At 38.8% G+C, this 19,018-nt stretch overlaps 1 protein-coding gene across 1 annotated transcript in view; it reads right to left on the reverse strand.

The window, feature by feature from the left end:
* Nucleotides 1–19,018, reverse strand: part of LOC306735565 (CUB and sushi domain-containing protein 1-like) — a gene marked incomplete at both ends in the record, with an annotated part of 394,295 nt that overhangs the window by 240,188 nt on the left and 135,089 nt on the right. The window contains one exon of the mRNA XM_079217050.1: nucleotides 18,593–18,705. Coding sequence (XP_079073176.1) covers nucleotides 18,593–18,705 — 113 coding nt within the window. The remainder of the gene's footprint in view (nucleotides 1–18,592; nucleotides 18,706–19,018) is intronic.

Below are 19,018 nucleotides of genomic sequence, written 5' to 3' on the forward strand. Positions count from 1 at the left end.
GATATACATTGACTTAATATCTGCACTGTGTCAGAGATAGGAAACATAGACGTATCCTGACCGAATACAGGATCAGTGACCACAAACTGGCAGTAGAAACAGGAAGTCACCGACAAATATGGCTGCCCAGAGACCAGCGGATATGCGGTCACTGCTCGACAGGGGCGGTAGAGACAGAGATGCACTTCCTCCTCCAGTGTCAGAAGTTCTCTGCACAAAGAGATTTTAATTTTGGGGAATTAACAAAGAAAATCTGGCAGTTCTTCGAAGTGAAGGAACAAATAAAAAATATGAACATAAAATACCTTTCTTTTTCCCAGAAGAGGACACATGCAACATCTGCTTTCACGCTGTACCGACCTATTGACCAACTTACTTTCCTTCCTACCTTTGTACTATACATGCAGTTCATGAGCTGAGTCTTGATTCTAGGAAGAAAATAGCCCATGAACTGACAGCATGAAAACAGGCTTGTAATAAAGCAGGCCAGTTATCTTCACCCCATAACAGACCCTTGTGAAAAGAGAGATAGAGGAGCGTGAAAGAACAAAAGAGAGGGATGGAGAAAGAGATCGAGCCATAGAGGTATGACAGGGTGCTTCTGAAAGATACAAGAAAGTTAGAGAGAGTGTGAGCAAAAAATCTGCTGACAGCAGTGGACGTCTTTACTCTCCATCGCTTTTCTCACTCTCATTCTCTCTAATGCACAATCATGTGTAGGGCCGCCGACACTGGGGGTAAAATCGTTACTGTTAGACCCAAGGCCAAACTTTGAAATACATTATTCTGCAGGAATAATTCCTCAACAAAATGTTTAATAATATAACTTATAATATTTGCTGTTCACATGAAGCTTGTTATTTTGTTTATCTTCATCTACAGAGTGGTCGAAAACCCTTTTACTTTCCTTCCCTTTAATGCAAAAATGGTTTGGCCTGTTACCCCTCCCATCTTCCCAGTAAACACCCAGTCGTCAAAAGGCATGTGCTCAAAAAAGAGAAAATTATAGCAGCGGTTCAAGGGACTTTATGGCCAGGTGTTTGACAAAAGATACTGAAGTGGAAGATGCAGTTGCAACAAGTACAGCTGCATCTGCAACGGGGATGGAGGGTATTAATCGAGAGCAGCGTGAGCATCCATTTAGATAAAATCTGTCAAACACAGCCACTAATAGCTACCACCTAGCTTTAACGTTAACGTCCAGTCATTATTATGTATAAAAGCCTAACACAACGCGTCCTACCACAGAAGTAGCTGTCAGAGTCTGGAGATTTAAGTAGCTGCATCAGTGAGGAGCGACCCAGCTCGCTGATGAGTGCGGGGAGGGAGATGCTAGCTGGGCCGGAGAGGAGAGGGAGGGAGACACAGGGCCTGGAGTCAGAGCAGCAAGTGATGCGAGCACAAGCAAAATAGCATCAGACTAATTGTAATGATGATTATGGCAGAGGCGGGCCGTCAGGGCAAGCTAAGCCTTCTCTGCTGGCCTAAACAGAATCACAAAGTTATAGCTATTTTTTTATTTTTTTATTTAATAATTAAAAGTTATATCTATTTTATAATTTGGGTGCAACGCGAACAGATGGCCCAGGTAGAAAATCCACAGCCCGCCACTGGGTTATGGGTTATGGCCGGACAACTGGATATATTACATGGGTTTGGTGTTTGCGACATGTGCCCCAGAACGGGAATGTCAAAGAAATACAACTGTCTCTGACACGGCCACATGAGCTACACATACAAGTACAGATGAACATGGGAACAATTCGCTATCTTAAAGTTAATAAATGTCCTGCTTAATGTGTGTTAGGCTGTGATCACATGTGATCTTTATTTTTTTCTATTTGTTGTTTGTTGCTACAAACAGGAGTTCAAAGGGCACAACGTTACCTTGCAGCTACATCACTACAGGTCAGCTAACCTGAAAAAGTGGATAATATTATTGTGGGGCAAAAACAATAGCACAGATACTGTTGTTGTCCAAAATCTATGTAATAATGGACTATTTCAAGGCATTTTCCCAAATTATATATTAGCCTATAGCAAATAACTTAAACCTGTCCAGTACAACATTGAGCACCATTACATATCCCATGTCTACAAGGTAAAGTACAGTACATAGTTTAAAGGAAATGTGGATTTGCCAAGACCATACTATTGAAAATACCTGAGGAAACAAGATGCTGTTAAAAAGTCAGTGGTGGCCTTGATTAGAAAATTACACGCACAAACTACAGCAACTGTACTACGATTAAGACAAAAATAAAAGGTGTGCGGGACCGGTGTGAATGCCAAACAGTGATTATCCTGCGCAATTATTCTCTTCTTTGGAGTAAACACAATCACTGTAAGATATCACTGATGTCAGGTGAAACCCATGTATCTCTAAAATATCAACTTGTGGGCAATAAGGAACAGTCTTTTAAGATGGATGACAGTGCAATGTTTATAGAGGGTTTTCTACGCCTAAGGGCCTGAAAGTTTGTCTTAATTTACGGAGGATAATGCAATCACTCCACTAATTTGAAAGCATTAAAATGACCAAAAAGTTACAAGATTTGAATCGAATGCCAAGTACTTTGCATGCATTGTCAGCCACCAGTTCCACAATTACTTTCACTGAGATCATGGCGTGCTGTGTACTCCACGCATGATACTCCACAATTGCTGGTCTGTGTTTATGGGTGCAGCCTTGCTGGGTGCAGCCTTGCTGGTAGAGTTGTAATGGTTGTATCAACCATTACAACTCTTTAATTTCTCTCAGTGCTTCTTTGTCCTGCCCTTCCTCTCTCTCCATAAAAAAAACATTAAACAAGTTGTGGCGGGTAGTTAATGTGAGACAACATGATGTCTTGAGTCTGTATGTGCTTGTCTGCAGTGTATACGTCTCAGTGTGCATGACAGTGAGTCCACCCCAGGTAGAGGTATGTGTGTGTGTGTGTGTGTGTGTGTGTGTGTGTGTGTGTGTGTGTGTGTGTGTGTGTGTGTGTGTGTGTGTGTGTGTGTGTGTGTGTGTTCTATTTTAGGCACATCTCAAACAGAATGCATCTTGGGAAAAGGTACGAGTTCAGCCAAGCAAGCATGATTCTTAGAGTCAGTTCTATCGCCTTTACTACCATCCCTCTTTTCATTTCTTATACATCCTTCTCATTCATCTTCTCATTCCTTATCCTTCCACTTTGCTGTTCTGCCAACTGTAAAAGTTCAAATACTTTTATTTATTTTTTGTAAAAAGAAATATACAATTTGATTTTTAAGTACATTCAAGCAATGTCATCAACATGATGAATGAATAAAACGTCACCAGAACAAGTTACAACTAACTACATTAAATTACACGTGTCTATTTTTAACTACTAGCAAAGACTTGAAATGCATCCCAGCATTTGTTCTCATTTTAAGATTCTATGGATGCTCTCCATCTTTCACTGCAACCCCTCCTCTACTCTCTTCTTTCTCTCTCGCCTAGAGAAGTGTTTGGTATTCCAGGGATTGTCTGCTCTTCTTTCCTCTCAAGTCTACTCTTCTGCTCTTCTCTTTTTTTCCTCGCTCGTGTTCTCTTTTCTTTTCTCTTGGTTTTTGTTGCACCTTCTTTCTCACTTCTGCTCTTCTCTTGAACATGTTTCTATCCCCTGTTCTCACTTTTCTTACATATATTATGTCTTACAGTTTCTGTCAGTAACTAAGCATTGGTCTTTGTGCACTAGTATGTATCTCCTGTATCTAATGTTATGCTCCATCTGTTTTGTTTTCATGGTATTTGTGTATTACAAAAGGTTCGTATTTATCTGATTGTGTTATTGTGCGCTTTGGTCAATGTTTTCGTGCATGTTCAGTACCATGAGGTCACAAAGGCAAGATCCTGAGAGTGTGTTCAGACAGGAAGCCAGGCTCGACCATTTCGAGTCAGTGAGTGAGTGAGTGAGTGAGTGAGTATTTAGATGAGCCTCAAACTGAAGTTTCATTTGTGCAGATCACCAATGAAGCAATTCAACTTTCACCAATCAACGTCTGGCATGAAGATACCAAGTTACATTTTTAGTTTCTAATACAGTATGTGCAGGATATATGGATGATGAAGTGGAAATGGAAGACGGTTACTACACTTGTTATTGTAGAAGTAAAATTGTATTGCTATGTGGTAAGAAACTGCCTTATAACAACATGTAACGACATTATAGCCACAGGCAATACAAAACAAACACCAGAGTGGAACAAAAAGCACAAAAAGGTTTGGAGAGGTGTCCAGTTCTGCTTCATGTGAGAGCTGTATTTAATCTTAATAAAATATGCAGACTTGGAAATACACGATCCAACAGACTCCAGCCAGAATGTCATTCTGTATTCAGGAGAAAACCCTATTTGACATGTCCTTTTAATGTCCTTTTAGTGCTTACACTATTGCAGTTCCCTGTAAGACTGGCGTGACTTTGTAAACAGTGCAGTTATCACAGACTGAAATGATCACCAGTCCATCATCAGTTGCTCTTTCAAGATGGTATTGAGGTAAAACAAAAGGAACTGAATACTAAAGCGAACACAGCCATAGATGTTAATGAAATGTTGCTCATGTGGGTCCTCATAGACTGTATACAAGAAGTGGACGTAGTCGTTGTGACGTCAGCGATTGGTTTGTAAACTGCCGTTTTGATGCCTCAAGTTCCAGATTTTGACCGTCACTCTCTTGGCATATGATTTATTTTATTCACAATGTGTTCACTCAGTTTGACCCAGAGAAGGTGCTTTGAGACTGGATTTGTACACCTACAGAGTCAGGAAGCGGGCTGGAAAGATCACTGCAGACCCCTCACAACCTGGACACAAGCTTTTCCAACTCCTCCCCTCTAGTATGCGCTACAGAGCACTGTACGCCAAAACCACCAGACACAGGAACAGCTGCTTTCCACTGGCCGTTACTCTGATAAACAATTAATCAGACACTTCCATCTGCACTACTCTGACTACTCTGTTGTCTTTCATGTCTTTTTTATATTTAGCTTGTTTATTGTATATGTATATATGTACAATGAGAGCTATGAGAAACCGGAGGCAAATTCCATGTATGTGTAAACACACATGGCCAATAAAGCTGATTCTGATTCTGATAATTTACTAAATAAACATCATGCTGTATTGAAGAAGACTTGAAACTAGCTATTGAGAAAATATTCATGTTTACAACATATAATATGTAATAAATCAAGTGACAAGTAGGGTCATTTTCTCATAGACTTCCATACATTCCGACTTTGCCCCCTGATGGCCAGTAGAGAGAAGGACACGTAAATGCATTTCCGCATTTGCTTCATTTTTCAGAAGTGGAAGTTTCTGCCTGGTTCTCGTCTAACCTCTATGAATTACTGCTTTGGGAGTCATTGGCAAACAACTAATTATGTTGTTTAGGTATGAGGATGTGTTGCACAATACAATTCAACCCCACTGACATGTAATCTGTGTAAAGAATCTGAAATGGAGCAAGTAATGGAGCAAGTGTGTTACATTTGAAGTGTAGTTCCTTCTCTCCTGCTCTCTCCACTCTTTAAAACATGCCAACAAAACACAAACCGAGTGAATGCCACTGCCAGCACTGCAGTATTCTGATATCACAACAAGAAAAAGAAAAGAATTGCATTGCAATTCTAATAAAAAATTTTATTGGATTCACAAGCCTTAAATAATCAAAGAATGTCAGGTACATTGATGCTAATAATAATAATAATAATAATAATAATATAATAATATAGTTAATATATACTATATATTGTCTTGCAGCAGGCAGAACACCAGAATGTGATACTAATCTGCCTCTTTCTCTTGGATAACACTGAGGTGTTAAAGATTTAAGGTGTGAGACAGAGCCAGAGTTGGAAACTGAGACAGTGAAGGCCAGAGAGAAACTGAAAGCATGACAGAGTCAGAAAAACCGTATAAATGACAGTAAGCAAGCACTTTCTGTCTCAAAGATTTTCACGGAGATTTTGTTAAGCTATGCCTATTATCAGAGAGAGAAACACAGAGGATAACATGTGTGCACACAGATATGGAAAGGCTAGATAAATCCTTTATCTCTGAACCCCAATTTCATTAGGTTATTAAAAGTGCAATTGTACTGAATTGCATTGTAACATGAGATAGGGGAAACCTAAAGTTGGTGGGTCCCATGTTACAGCATAAGATATAAACCATTCATGATAAATCTCAAAATGTTAAGATGTTTCTGAAGTTCACTGAATGTAGGACAAACCTCTTGAGTCGTCAATGTGATAATCAAATACACAACGTGTGGTGTGTTAGACTGTTCATGATGGTTAGAAAAACAAATTGTAAAAAATATTTTAATTTCCATCTGTGATTCACATTTTCTTGATCCAACTGGCAAACCTTGGTTCAACAGATACAGTCCAGTGTGTGCCTGTTTGACTTTGAAACACACGATTCCTGGTAGAACATTGAGCAAGAAATTGAATACCACTACAGCATCAGTAGCCTCACGTAATCCCCTTCATGAATCATCAACTTCAGTGTTTAACGGCAGGCATGCCACCCAACCAATCTGAGTGGGACGCCCTCCAAGATTAGGACTCAATTTAGAGCTGCACCAGCGGTAGCACTACAGGTTAGAGAGGCTCGCCATGTTGAATCACAGAACCTTCCTCAAACCTGAATGGTTGGCCATAAATGAAATACTCTAAATGTGTCCTGATTCAAAGACTGGATCTTTCTATGGACGCAGCCCATGATGGTGAGACATAGTTCCATGATACCAGAGTTTTTATAAATTCTGAAACTTTACCTTAATACGATTGGTTACAAATGTCAAATAGTACAGGGTTCATCATATCCATCCCTATGGTTAACAAGAATAATAATAATGGAATTTGAGCTGGGTCTCCATCATTTAACCATTGGGTTGCTTCAAAGATATACACCAGGGATAAATGACAACATGGCCACATGATATCTCTGCACTTTATAGGTTGACAAATAGTGTCTGAACATTCCATGAATGGTTTCTCAAACACATTTAGAGAATCCTTTCATATGCATTCATTATTGGTACAACTTGTTTTCCTGAATATAGATGTGTTGATTTACACTTGATAGGAACTATATTTACGTTCTATGTTGTGCTGAGACACATTTAGCGGTGGTAAGCTCCAAAAAGAAGCAGCAGAAGTTTCTATACTCTTGTTTTTGAAGATTAATGTTTTTGAAGTGGACTCATTTCCCTCTGGGTTGTGTGCAGGCAGCGAGGTATGTTTAATTATATTAATGTTTTGTCGTGCATATTTGCGTGCAAACTGTTTTCATGTAATGTGAACAACAGCTTATTTTTGTATGTTGAAATGTATTTGAACAGTTCGACAGCAGGTCGATGACGGTGGTGTTAACTGGGATGCATGTAAGACGAATAAATCCATCAGTAACAGATAACAAGCATCATTACTAATTCCATAACAATTCTTGATTATTTCTATACTTCTACTGTTCTTGCATTACTTTAAATGTAACATGAGACAAATGTAGATGACACAAGTGGTTAATAACCTTAAAACCGACAACAGTATAGCTTTTCAGTAGTCTCAAACCTTTATTAGAGCCAACAATTGTAAATGTTATATGTTTCTATTGCACTGTGTTGATTGTTGATTGTTGTTGTTTGTCTAATGTATGTGTAACATACCTAGCAAATAAATGGTTCTGATTCTGACTCTGATTCAGAAAATAAATGAAATAGCACCATTCAATGAAAAAATGTTTTTAAATAAAAGTTAATGTTGGTGTGTTTAAAGTGTTTTACTGTTAAGTGGTTGAATTAATGGATTTCAATTTTTATTTTGCACAAGAAAGTGATCATTTTAAGCGAAATTATGAGGCTGTTGCATGTGTTCCCATTCTGCCATTGAGGAAACTGTATTACTTGGCAAAACATGGAGCTCAAAGCCTTCTTGTTAAATCAGAATGTACTAATAATTATATGGAGAACAAATATTTATCTCATGCAGACCTATTCTCTGGATGCTGGATGAAAAATAACATCAATGGGTGGCTACATGTTGTTACTGTTTGTTTTCTCCTTATGTTGAGAAAAGTATTGTTCTTTAAGCCCCTGGCTTCTCCTATCACATTTATTTCTTGTATTATGTGGATTTTAGGAAGTCTTGTGTGTGCAATTAAAAAATAAAAGTCGGGAGTGGATTATGTGCTGCATATAGGATCCAAGTCTGAATAGCTGTATGAGTCCTCAGATAAGTCTGAGGTGAGAATGCTGATGTACACAGTTTGGCAGAAACTCTTCTTCTACCTGCCTAACTCAAATCTAACTCAAATCTAACTCAAATCTAAATGTGGTTTGATATCAAGAAGAGCTGTCCAGTAGCCAACAAAACAACACTGTGGATGTGCTGAACATTTTCCAGGTGAGAGTGTGAGCACATATGCATGTCTTGTCTCCGACAACATGCTTTGATGACAGTGGTATCACCCTTGAACACACCTCTGCTACCCCCACCATTGACACAAACACACACACAGCGGGATAGTTGACATTGCTGCTTCGATCGATGTAGCCGACTACTGCTGGCGTCAGTAACAACAGTGTTATATAACACACTCCCACAGTGAAGAGCTTCCTATGGTGTTCCAGTCAATATGGGTTAATGGTGTAACGGACTGCTTCTACCTTTCCTTTCTCACTGTCGCTCTCTCACTCTCTCTATCGCTCCAGCATGCGCACACACGCACACGCACGCACACACACACACACACACACACACACACACACACACACACACACACACACACACACACACACAAATATGTAGCAGCACCTGACTATCCAAGTTGACAAATCCACCAGTAGTCCTTCCTTCCTTTAATGATTTGCTGTGTTTGCTCTAAGAAGCTTCCCTGCTGAATCCATTGGCTTTGACTAAACCTGCCAACCTATTATTCTCAATGAAGGGCACATAGATACTGATAGAAGCAAGGGATAACAGGTCGATAGCGAGCTAAAATAAGCTCTGCACTGCTAACATAGTAATGCAGTAAATGTCAGTCGTAATCATAATCATTTATATCCTGCTGAGAAAAAAACAACACTTTTCAAAAAGGTACAAAATGACATTTATGTATTATTTGTCTTAGTTGGTAGCACCATCATTTCCACTAATATGAAGGGGTATTGTATGGTTATATTTCATAAAAACCTGCACACACTAAACACCTACAATTATGTGTTTTCATCTCCATGCATGTGTGCAAATATGCTCTACTTTAGGACATCCTATTATATACATCAAAGCAATTTTCTTCATATTACCAAGCTCATTCATTTCAGTCATCTAAACCATTTCAACTTCAAACAGCTAATATTCTACATGTATACATAACCCATTTCATCAGTACACATGCACCCCATTTCTTCAACAAGCTAATCAAAAGGAAATCCAAATGAATGTATTTGCCTTTGGAATGACTGAGACTTGTTTACCCTCTAATTTTCACTCAGATTAATTGAGTCTGTGTTGATGTAGCCAAATCTACAAGCTCAATAATTCTCTGACCTAATGAAAACAGTTATTATTGTGAATCTATAAATACTAAACATTGAACACAGGCATTTTCCTCCATCAGCAGCTACAGCGTGTTCAGAATCAGAAATGTAGCAAATGGTTACTGGTGATTAAACTATCCAGACAGATTAAAACGTATGACAAGTGTGATGTGTGAAGTTATAACTGCTTTTATCTACTTGTGCTTTTGAGCAGATGGTAAAAGCATGTTTTAGATATAAAAAATACATTTGACTTCATGGATACACAACAGCTTGAGCACATTGGCCGATGATCTCTGAACCTTTAGAACTGAAGCTCCTTCAATTTGGGGTTGATTGTTTTTTATTTAGCAAGCTGGCCAGCTGGATTTCACTGAGGTACCTAACAGGCAGATCGGATTGTCATTCAAACATGGAAATTACAACAGCCAAGATTGTACTACAAAAACTACATCATGTGGTAAAATGTGATGAAATTGATTAAGACATGCAATGTGAGATGGAGCATGCAGAAATAACTTGAGGTTAAGATTTAATGAATGAGGTAACTATGCATAGTCAGTGTGTCCTTCAGTGGATAGAGGTCCACTTGGCCCCATTTCAGAGAAACAGACAGGAGTACGGGCACAGAAGCAAAGCCAAATACTGCTGTGGACGGGACAAAAGCGAAACGGATTATAGCCATCGAAAAGAAAGGCCCATCGAAAAAATAATAATATCAATATCAGATAGTGTGCGCAGTATTTAGAATACTTTCGAAAGGGAACCCAACTGAAAGAGAAACTTATCGTATTTTTTTTTTCATGGAGTCTGGTGGCCTTGTTGGAAAGGAATGTCTGTCAGCAAGGTAAAGCAGTGAAAAAAAAAAAAAATTAGCTCACACAGATATTGGTATCTTTAGGTGGGCCTAAAATTATTTGCTGCTACCCTTGTTCATAGCAGTGCTTTGCTCCGGTGCTGGTAATCCTGTCTGCTGCTCCAAACCAGGGCTGCATCACCACCTTATACTGTAGACACCCATACTATCCCTTTAAAGGGGAAATCAAAACAGAAAGCTTTTTTTGCTGGTGCGTTTGGTGAAGAGCAATCTGCACAGGAAGTCCTGTCATTCATATCAATCCCCTGCTTTCTACATGTGTTAAACGTATTATAGATATCTGTAATGATTGATCAAGCCACCAGTTTCTCTTTAAGCTTTCAGATGGATGCACACCACGTCTAACTTCTGATGCATCTTGGACGATGGCAAAATATTGATTCATCCAACCAACCAGTTGACCAGCTAACCAAATAACTATCAAAACTAAATGACTTGTGTGAATGAGTTAGCAAATGTATGATAATAAATAAACTACTACTTCTATTTAAGTAAGGGCTAAATTGACATGTATCTGAAGTACAATAATAATTTTAGTGATTCATCACGCCTTTATCAAAACTATCTGAAGTCAAAGTCCCTAAGTACATATTCATATTATGTCACAACTCCTTCTACAGACATGTTTTGCAATTGGCCATTTAGGAGATTTAGCAAGCCAACACTGTAAAAAGAAAGGAAACACTAAGAAAACAATTTTCTTATGTGTAACATCATGCCTAAGGATCCCAAATCCCAGAGCAGGAAGCTGCAATCTTTTTGCATCTCGTCCAATGGTTGGTGCTTCAAGGGGCTCTGGCCACAGTCTGTGCAAAGCCTTGCATAAAGTCAGCATAATTTGGAAGCTCCAAGAAGTGTTTCTAATGGATTCTACACCAGTCTACACAGCGGAGAGAGAGAGAGAGAGAAAAAGAGAGAGAGAGAGAGAGAGAGAAGGAAGGAGAGAGGGAGGGAAGGAAGAAAGGAAGAAAGGAGAGAGAGAGATTGAGAGAGAGAGATAGAGAGGGAGGGAGGGAGGGAAGGAAGGGGGGAGAGAGAGAGAGAGAGAGAGAGAGAGAGAGAGAGAGAGAGAGAGAGAGAGAGAGAGAGAGACGGTGGAAATGCCAACACCAGAGGGGATGAACTTCCTGCAATTTTACAGATATACACACATTCAGGCATGGGCACTCACAAATTACATGTTGTAATGCAGTGTTAAAGTCACACCCCATAATAACCTATACATGGTGGTGACATGGTTGAGTATTACCACAACAACAAGACATGAGAAAAAAACAAAAATAACTGTGACCTGTATCACATGCACTGGAACATGCACATACACACAGGCCTGCCTCTCTCTTTCTTCTCTCTTGTAGTCACATCTTATCGTTATTCTCCCTCTAATGCTTTTCCAAAGTGATCCTTTTGTAATCTCCAACAGCCGTGTATGCATGTGTGCGCATATGTGTGTGTGCCTGTATTTAATACGCAAAGTCCCTTTCATGGCTTTCCAAGTTGTGTTTTTCAAAGAAGTTCCTCAACAGGAGAGGAAACTCTGCAACTAGCCGAGGGAATGAAAAACGTACGCTCGGCCTCTTTTTCTCCGAGTGCATGTGTGTGTTTGGGGAGAGTGGGTGTGTTAGGTGGGAACTTTGAAGATGATGTTTCGACTTATTCTTAAAGTTAAAGGTGGTGCTGGAAGTCAATTCTCTCTCTCTTAAACTAAAAGGTTTTTCTATTATATGTCGATTTGTGGATCTCTTTTTATCTCATATCTCAGAAAATACTGTCAACAGCCTTAAAGCCAAAATTAACTTTTACCATGTTTTTCGGAATAAATTGTTCTCCAAAGCAGGCTATGATTGATAAATGATCAAACTCATAGAATTCTCAGAATATAGATAGGGATGAAACTGGGAAGTCTGGTGTATGTAAGTGCTACTCAAGAGGAGATTTCTGGCTCAGAGTATTATACATATCATGTTTTGATAAAACTGACTCTAAACATATGTACTGTATTGTAAAATTACTTTCACATACACTAAAGGCGAACAGAATAAAACAAAACCACTAATAGATATCAACATAATACTTCCTCAGTTGATCACTACCATTGAGACATTTTGTTTTCAATCAAGTTGTATTTAAATATATAAATGAGACATTATCTATTGCTAGTTTTTGGTGGCTTTAGGAGACATATACACATGCAAATACAGCAAGTAGTAAAAAAAACACCTAAATCTGTATTTTGGATGTTTTCTCTACAATAGTCTGGTCGATGCCATTTTGTAGAAGCAAAATAGTCCAAAATCTCAAATTGAAATCAGTGCATGAAAAACAATAATTTTGCCATGGGTGACCTTGAACCTAATAAACATTTATATTCTATATAACGTCAGGAAAAAGCACCACAGCTGCTTTGATACAAGTATCCCAACTTAATTGATTAACATGGAAAACATCTGAAAGAATTTGGACTCATTTCTTTATTTCTAAAAGGCGCTCAAATATTTAAATTTACTGACTTGCGCGTTTCATACAGTTTTTCACTATTGTGAACAAGAAAGTAAGGCCTTATTTCCACCGGGTTTCTTTTTATAAGTAGCAGCACTTAACAAATGCTCCAAGGAAGTGCTGGTAGTGCTTCTTGTTGCTTTGCGACAATTGCAAACTCATTTGAGGCCAGGCAATCTTTCACTAAAGCTCTAATTATTTATAACTTTTAACATTTGGCACCATAAGTGCTAAACTCACGTAAAGCCACCAGCTCCAGAAGGACTGTAAATCGAAGAATCCTTTACATCAAAACAAATTGTGGAGAGCGGGTCCTAGTGGACGACTCAAGGCTTAATCTTGTTTCCAACAACAACAAAAAATCCCGATGAAGCTGCTGTCAGACTTTACACTCACCAAATGATCCCTGAGCACAGAGGCAACAAATATAAATATTCAAAATTAATCTTTTTTTTCTTTTTTGCAGGAGAAACAGGCAGAGATGATGGTTTCGGGAGATGAGCGAATTACATGTGACAAAACAAGATCCTCCATCAAGGACTCTCTCTTTCTCTTTCTCTCTCTCTGAGAGTGGTTGTGGAGCGTGGTGGTGGAGAGCGTCGTGAGTGGCGCTAAATGTTTGGTGATTTTTCTCAAACTTGTATTCTCTTTTCATTCATAGTTCACTGTGTGATTGAGTTGTTGCAATTTTTGGGTTGTTTATTGAGTTTTTTTTAGAGGGACCTTGAGGTTCTGGAGAGGAAAGCAGCGTACCAGGTTGGGAAGGCCTCTAACTTGCGTTCTCTGGCAGGGGTGATGGTGTCGAGGTGGACTGAGGTTTTTTGGCAGGGGATCCTCCCCAGGGGTCTGTTGGTCCCTGTAGACAAACCCCCTGTAGACAAAAGGACAGGTGACCCCAGTGGAGGGTTGTACATGGGGGCCATGCTGATTGCTCGGCTCAGGGTGGAGGCTGTTTTTTTGAGACGGACAAAAAACACAGATTTCTTTGTGGACATTTGGGCTCTGAAGGACATTCTGTGTGCAGTCAAAGACAATTCTCTTGTTCTGACTTTGTGATTGGTGCTTCTTTTTCTTTTTTTTTATATATATTTTTTTTAGTTTTGTTGTAAGTTTGTGATAAACTGTAAATTAAATTGATTGAGTAATAAAGATACTAGACTCTCTCTCGCTCTCTAGCTTGCTCTCTGTGTGTGCTTCAGGGGAAATTAATTGATGATTATCTCGTCTTGCAGAGCTGGTTTGCAAACTTGCTTTTTTTTATCAGTAAGGCCTCACTTTTCACCACTTGTAGCTTCATTTGACCCAACCTCCCTCTCTCTTTCATTCTCTCATCCATCCCTCTCTCGGGCGACTCTTATCGGTTAGCTATGTGTTCAGACTTATAGTTCAATTTGGTTTCCGTTAATAAAAGGATTGAACAGAGAAAAGATGTGTTAACTGGTTATGTTAACAGAGAGGGGCTTACAGACAGACAGGGGAGACTTAAGACAATAAAAGAGACAGGGCCGAATAGATTCTTTGTGAGTGTGGATATGGTTAAATGATCAGAGGCAGACAAAAGGTGTGTGGTGCGAAGGGATGGGGATGGGGGGACAAAAATGTGGCGGAGAGAATATGTTGGGATTGTGTAGTTATGAATGAATATGAACAATAATTGTTATTTGGCAAATCAGTTCACAGAGTTTAGTTACGTGTTTGTTCTTTTTTCTTCTTTTTAATTTCACAGGGACATTTGACTGCAGCATGAAGCCAGAACGACATCAGAGACAACAGCCAAAACAGAAAGACACAGCCATTAACGATAAGTGTCACAGCAAAACATCAACAGTAAGCTAGGGAGAGGTTCTGGGATTTGGGTACAGTTTAAGACTCTATAACAAAATCAGAGAATATGTCTTTACGGATCATTTCTCATCAAAAACACTAATAAAAACAGTGAAAGCTAAGCCATGGGATTCACGTAAAGGGAGAACAAAACTATGAGCAACAGATTTCCTTGAATGTAACTTCAAAGTTTACAGGCACTGAAGGGAAGTGTCAGTTTATTGATTTGTAGATGTATGACTGAACCATAATATCCACCTTCAGACCTGTGGACGGAGCCCTCGTGAACCTTGGTCCTAGACCATGCTGAATCTGCAAGGGAGTTGGGAGGGGGATAGTTGGTTTTCAATTTAAGTTCCTGACCCTGTCACCAATACCCACATATTTCTTTTTTTATAATTTCTTAACAGTATTCACATAAGCCATAAATGCAAAATATGTGAAATGTCCCCTGCTTTACATAGCTTAACAGAGATAGAGGTCAAAGAACAAATAAAAGAGCATAAAGGTCAATATGCACAGCAAAACTTTCCCCCCAGTGAACATGAATACTGCTAAAATAAAAATAAAAATTAAGTTAATTAAAAATTAAGTTAAATTATATTCACATCAAATATTCAACTCAGTATTCTCACGTCGTAGCTGCCCCACTGTTTTTCTGGGTAGCATGAAAAACTTTTGCCCGCCTAACTCTGCAGACTCTAACAAGTTTTCCACATTATAGCTGAATGTTGGATCTGCTCTGGATTACAGTCACAGAGGTGCTTCTCACTTTGTTTAAAATGACTTGTTCTGTGTCTTTCTGTGGTCTGAACAACTTGAGCAGAAAGCTGAGAAGTGTTTTTGTTTCACAAGTCAAAAACTCAGGTATTAGTGGTCTTAGTTAACAGGAATATCTGAGTGTTATCTTTAAAGTGTGGTTACAGTTGCAATGTTAGAAGCACTCCCCAAAGCCTCTCTGAAACTGTCTGGCAATTTGAGATGCATAACTGATAAATATTTGATCTCTTCACTTATTATATTACACACACAATTACCTTTTTAATGCACAATGACTTCTTGTTGGTAAATTGCATTACATGTGCAAAAGAATATAGCGTGTGATAATTGTTTGTTTCTCATTTGTGATATAATTTGAACAATGCAACTACACTACCATGCCTCATGGTTTTCCTTTCCATATATAATTGTACATAATAACATTCACACACAGACATGAATCAATGTTTGAAGTCTAGGACACCAATGCAAGACGAAGCAACCCCAAAAAAAAACATCAGCAGGAAGACCTGTCAGCTGCACACACACACATTTACAAGCCACATTCAAATAAACGCACACGCAATCACAGTCATTCCTGAGGCAACAAACACACTTAAGGTTCCCCACAGATGTGAAACGGAACAATGGTAAGAAAAAAATTAAGACAAAGTACTTCCTGGCACTTCCTGGAAGAAGATTTAATGGATGTCAGGTTTATTTTTAACATACACAAATACACAAATGACACGCCTCCAGGAATACACACACACACACACACACACACACACACACACACACACACACACACACACACACAGTATGCAGGATACATAAATTGCTAAAGATAAAACAGACTCATACCCATTAACACATATACGTATTACACACAGGGAGTAAGAGTGTATATCTGGTCTCTTGAGTTTGTCTTTGATATTTAGAGTTCATGATTCATAGATGAACTGTTATGCAAGCATAATGGAATGGAACATACTGTGTGTGTCTGTGTGCATCTCCAAAAGGTCAGGCTTCGAATTTGTGTCGCTTCCCAACAGGCAGGCAGACATGGAGCGGTCTTATACTCCGTGCATAACGAACACTCAAGACGCACAGCAAAACAACATAGAGCCAGGAAGTCCACGCAACAAGCACTGAACACGGATCTCTCGATGCAGAAATACAAATACAGTACACATTAATACATATATGCATTACAGTAGTCCCAACTGATCAAAGTTATTCTCATATCAGAGGTCCGCCATGCAGTTTTGATCAAATAAATCTTGCCCCCTGGAAATGTTTTCCCCCTGGAATTTCTAAGTTCTGATCCCTAACAAACACCATCTGATTCATATAAAGACAAACAATGATGATTTCAAAAGTTAGGGTTTAAAAAACTATGATAACTTGGATTACATACCAACTGATCAACAGAAACTGCATCCAAGGTGTGAAACATTGTCATCAGCTCCAAACATGTTATACAAGTCACTTTCAAGCGACTACAACCAACCTGTCACCTGGATACTTTGTCAAAAACAATATGTGATATTTCTAAATACAGCGCTTGTTGTGAATACTGAAATGAACAGTATGTAACATTTAGGGGGATTCATTTGAAGCAATGGAATACAATGTTCATAACTATGTTTTAACCTTCCTCTTGTGTTAGCTTTCTGTTAGCATCTCTTATGTTAACGGGTCGGTTTTGACCCATGTCTTAAATCAGCTGTAAAATACACTAAAAAAATTTATCTATCATCTAATGTGTTTCTCATCTCTTGGTGACCATGTTAGGCTTCATTATCCATGAAAATATTGCTGTATGTTTAAATATTTTTAGTTTTATTTATTTTTTCATTTTAATATTATTAATTATAGTAACATCTAAGCTGTTACGGGTCAATTTTGACCCATATATATTTACTTCAAATTGCAATAGAATTTAATACAAACACATAATTAAAAGCAGAACAGGTCATAACACAAAATATAGGGAAAAAAACAACAACCAATCAAGCAAATCTTATTTTTATAACTGGGTCAAAACCGACCCTAACAACAGAAAGGTCATAATTTCAACCAGAGCATTTTATAATTTTTTTATTTTGTAGAAATAGAGGTTCCTGACAAAGTCAAAAAGCCTTAATGCAATAAACAAATTGTATGTTGTTCTTTTATGCATTTCAAACCCCAAAAACGGATCGGTGCCGACCCGCACACAAGAGGAAGGTTAATCAGTGTATAATTGCTAGCTTATAAAAAGCAATTAAAAAAAAAACAGTCCACCATCTTGCACCGCCATGTTTCTACAGCAGACCAGAACAGACGCTGGCTCTGGCTCTGGCCAATCACGTTTTCTTTCCACACTCACACACACACACACACACACACACACACACACACACACACACACACACACACACACATAGAAACATGCATACACATGCACGAAGCATAAGCAGAAAGGCCGCTGTGGTGAACCAGGTGAAGTGAAGGATACTCGAGATAACGACAACTACGCTTGTTACTGAATATTCGTGAGTAAAAAGCCAGTTCTTGATCAATACATCTGTGAACATGGAAACAAAAATGAAACCTAATTCAAATCGGCAACCACCGCGATGTTTACGCAAGCACAGCCCGCACAATTGGCCAAAAGATTGGCCTCTTATTTTGAAAACTTCTCTGCTGGCCAAGACAAAGCAGCCAGGAAGAGAAGGCAGGTGGAATGATGGATACTGATGGATGTCTGTGTTCTTCATTCTTTATAAACTTCATTCAGAAGTGGTATTTATATTATTAACCGTTTACACTTGTTTCCAGTGGGATATGAATGACTGCATGGAAAGAGAGGGGTGAGCTGAGGGGTTTTTAGTTGGTTGTAATCTGCAACCAACCACTAGATGCCGCTAAATCTTACACACTGGGCCTTTAATGTATTTCTTTAAACTCATTGTTATATACAAACTTTCGTAAATCAGTTCAACCACCTTGCAAGACATCACTACTAACTCAGAATGTGCCTTTGCATCAAGGCCAGCACTCAAACGTCACAATACATTCACACATTGCCTTACCTTCATATACAGCTTTGAAGCCCTGTGCACTGACAGCAAAGTCTGTGGTAAACCACAAGGCCAATATAGATCCACTGCTTACTAGAGGGGAGGGCAGCATAAATCCTGACAACCTGAAAAAAACAAAAGAAATGATTGTGAAACGCAGCAAGACAGTTGACTGTTGAATCAAACAATACGGCTGCATCACACATAAAACATAGTAAAATACACATGTGTAAATTCTAATTGTGTTCAGTGTTGATGTTGTGGTTAAGACCCACAGCCCTGAAGCCATAGAAATTCCTGCTGGTCTGAGATCAGGTCCCTCCAAGACTTTTTACTTTATGTTATCCTGACTCTGCACTACTGTGAGGTCAGCTATCTTCCTCATTGAAGAAAAAGAGTGCAGGGAGTGATTTGATTTGTCACTCTCTGAAAAGAAAC

Source organism: Taurulus bubalis (assembly GCF_910589615.1).
Source record: "Taurulus bubalis genome assembly, chromosome: 4".
Classification (NCBI taxonomy): Eukaryota; Metazoa; Chordata; class Actinopteri; order Perciformes; family Cottidae; genus Taurulus; species Taurulus bubalis.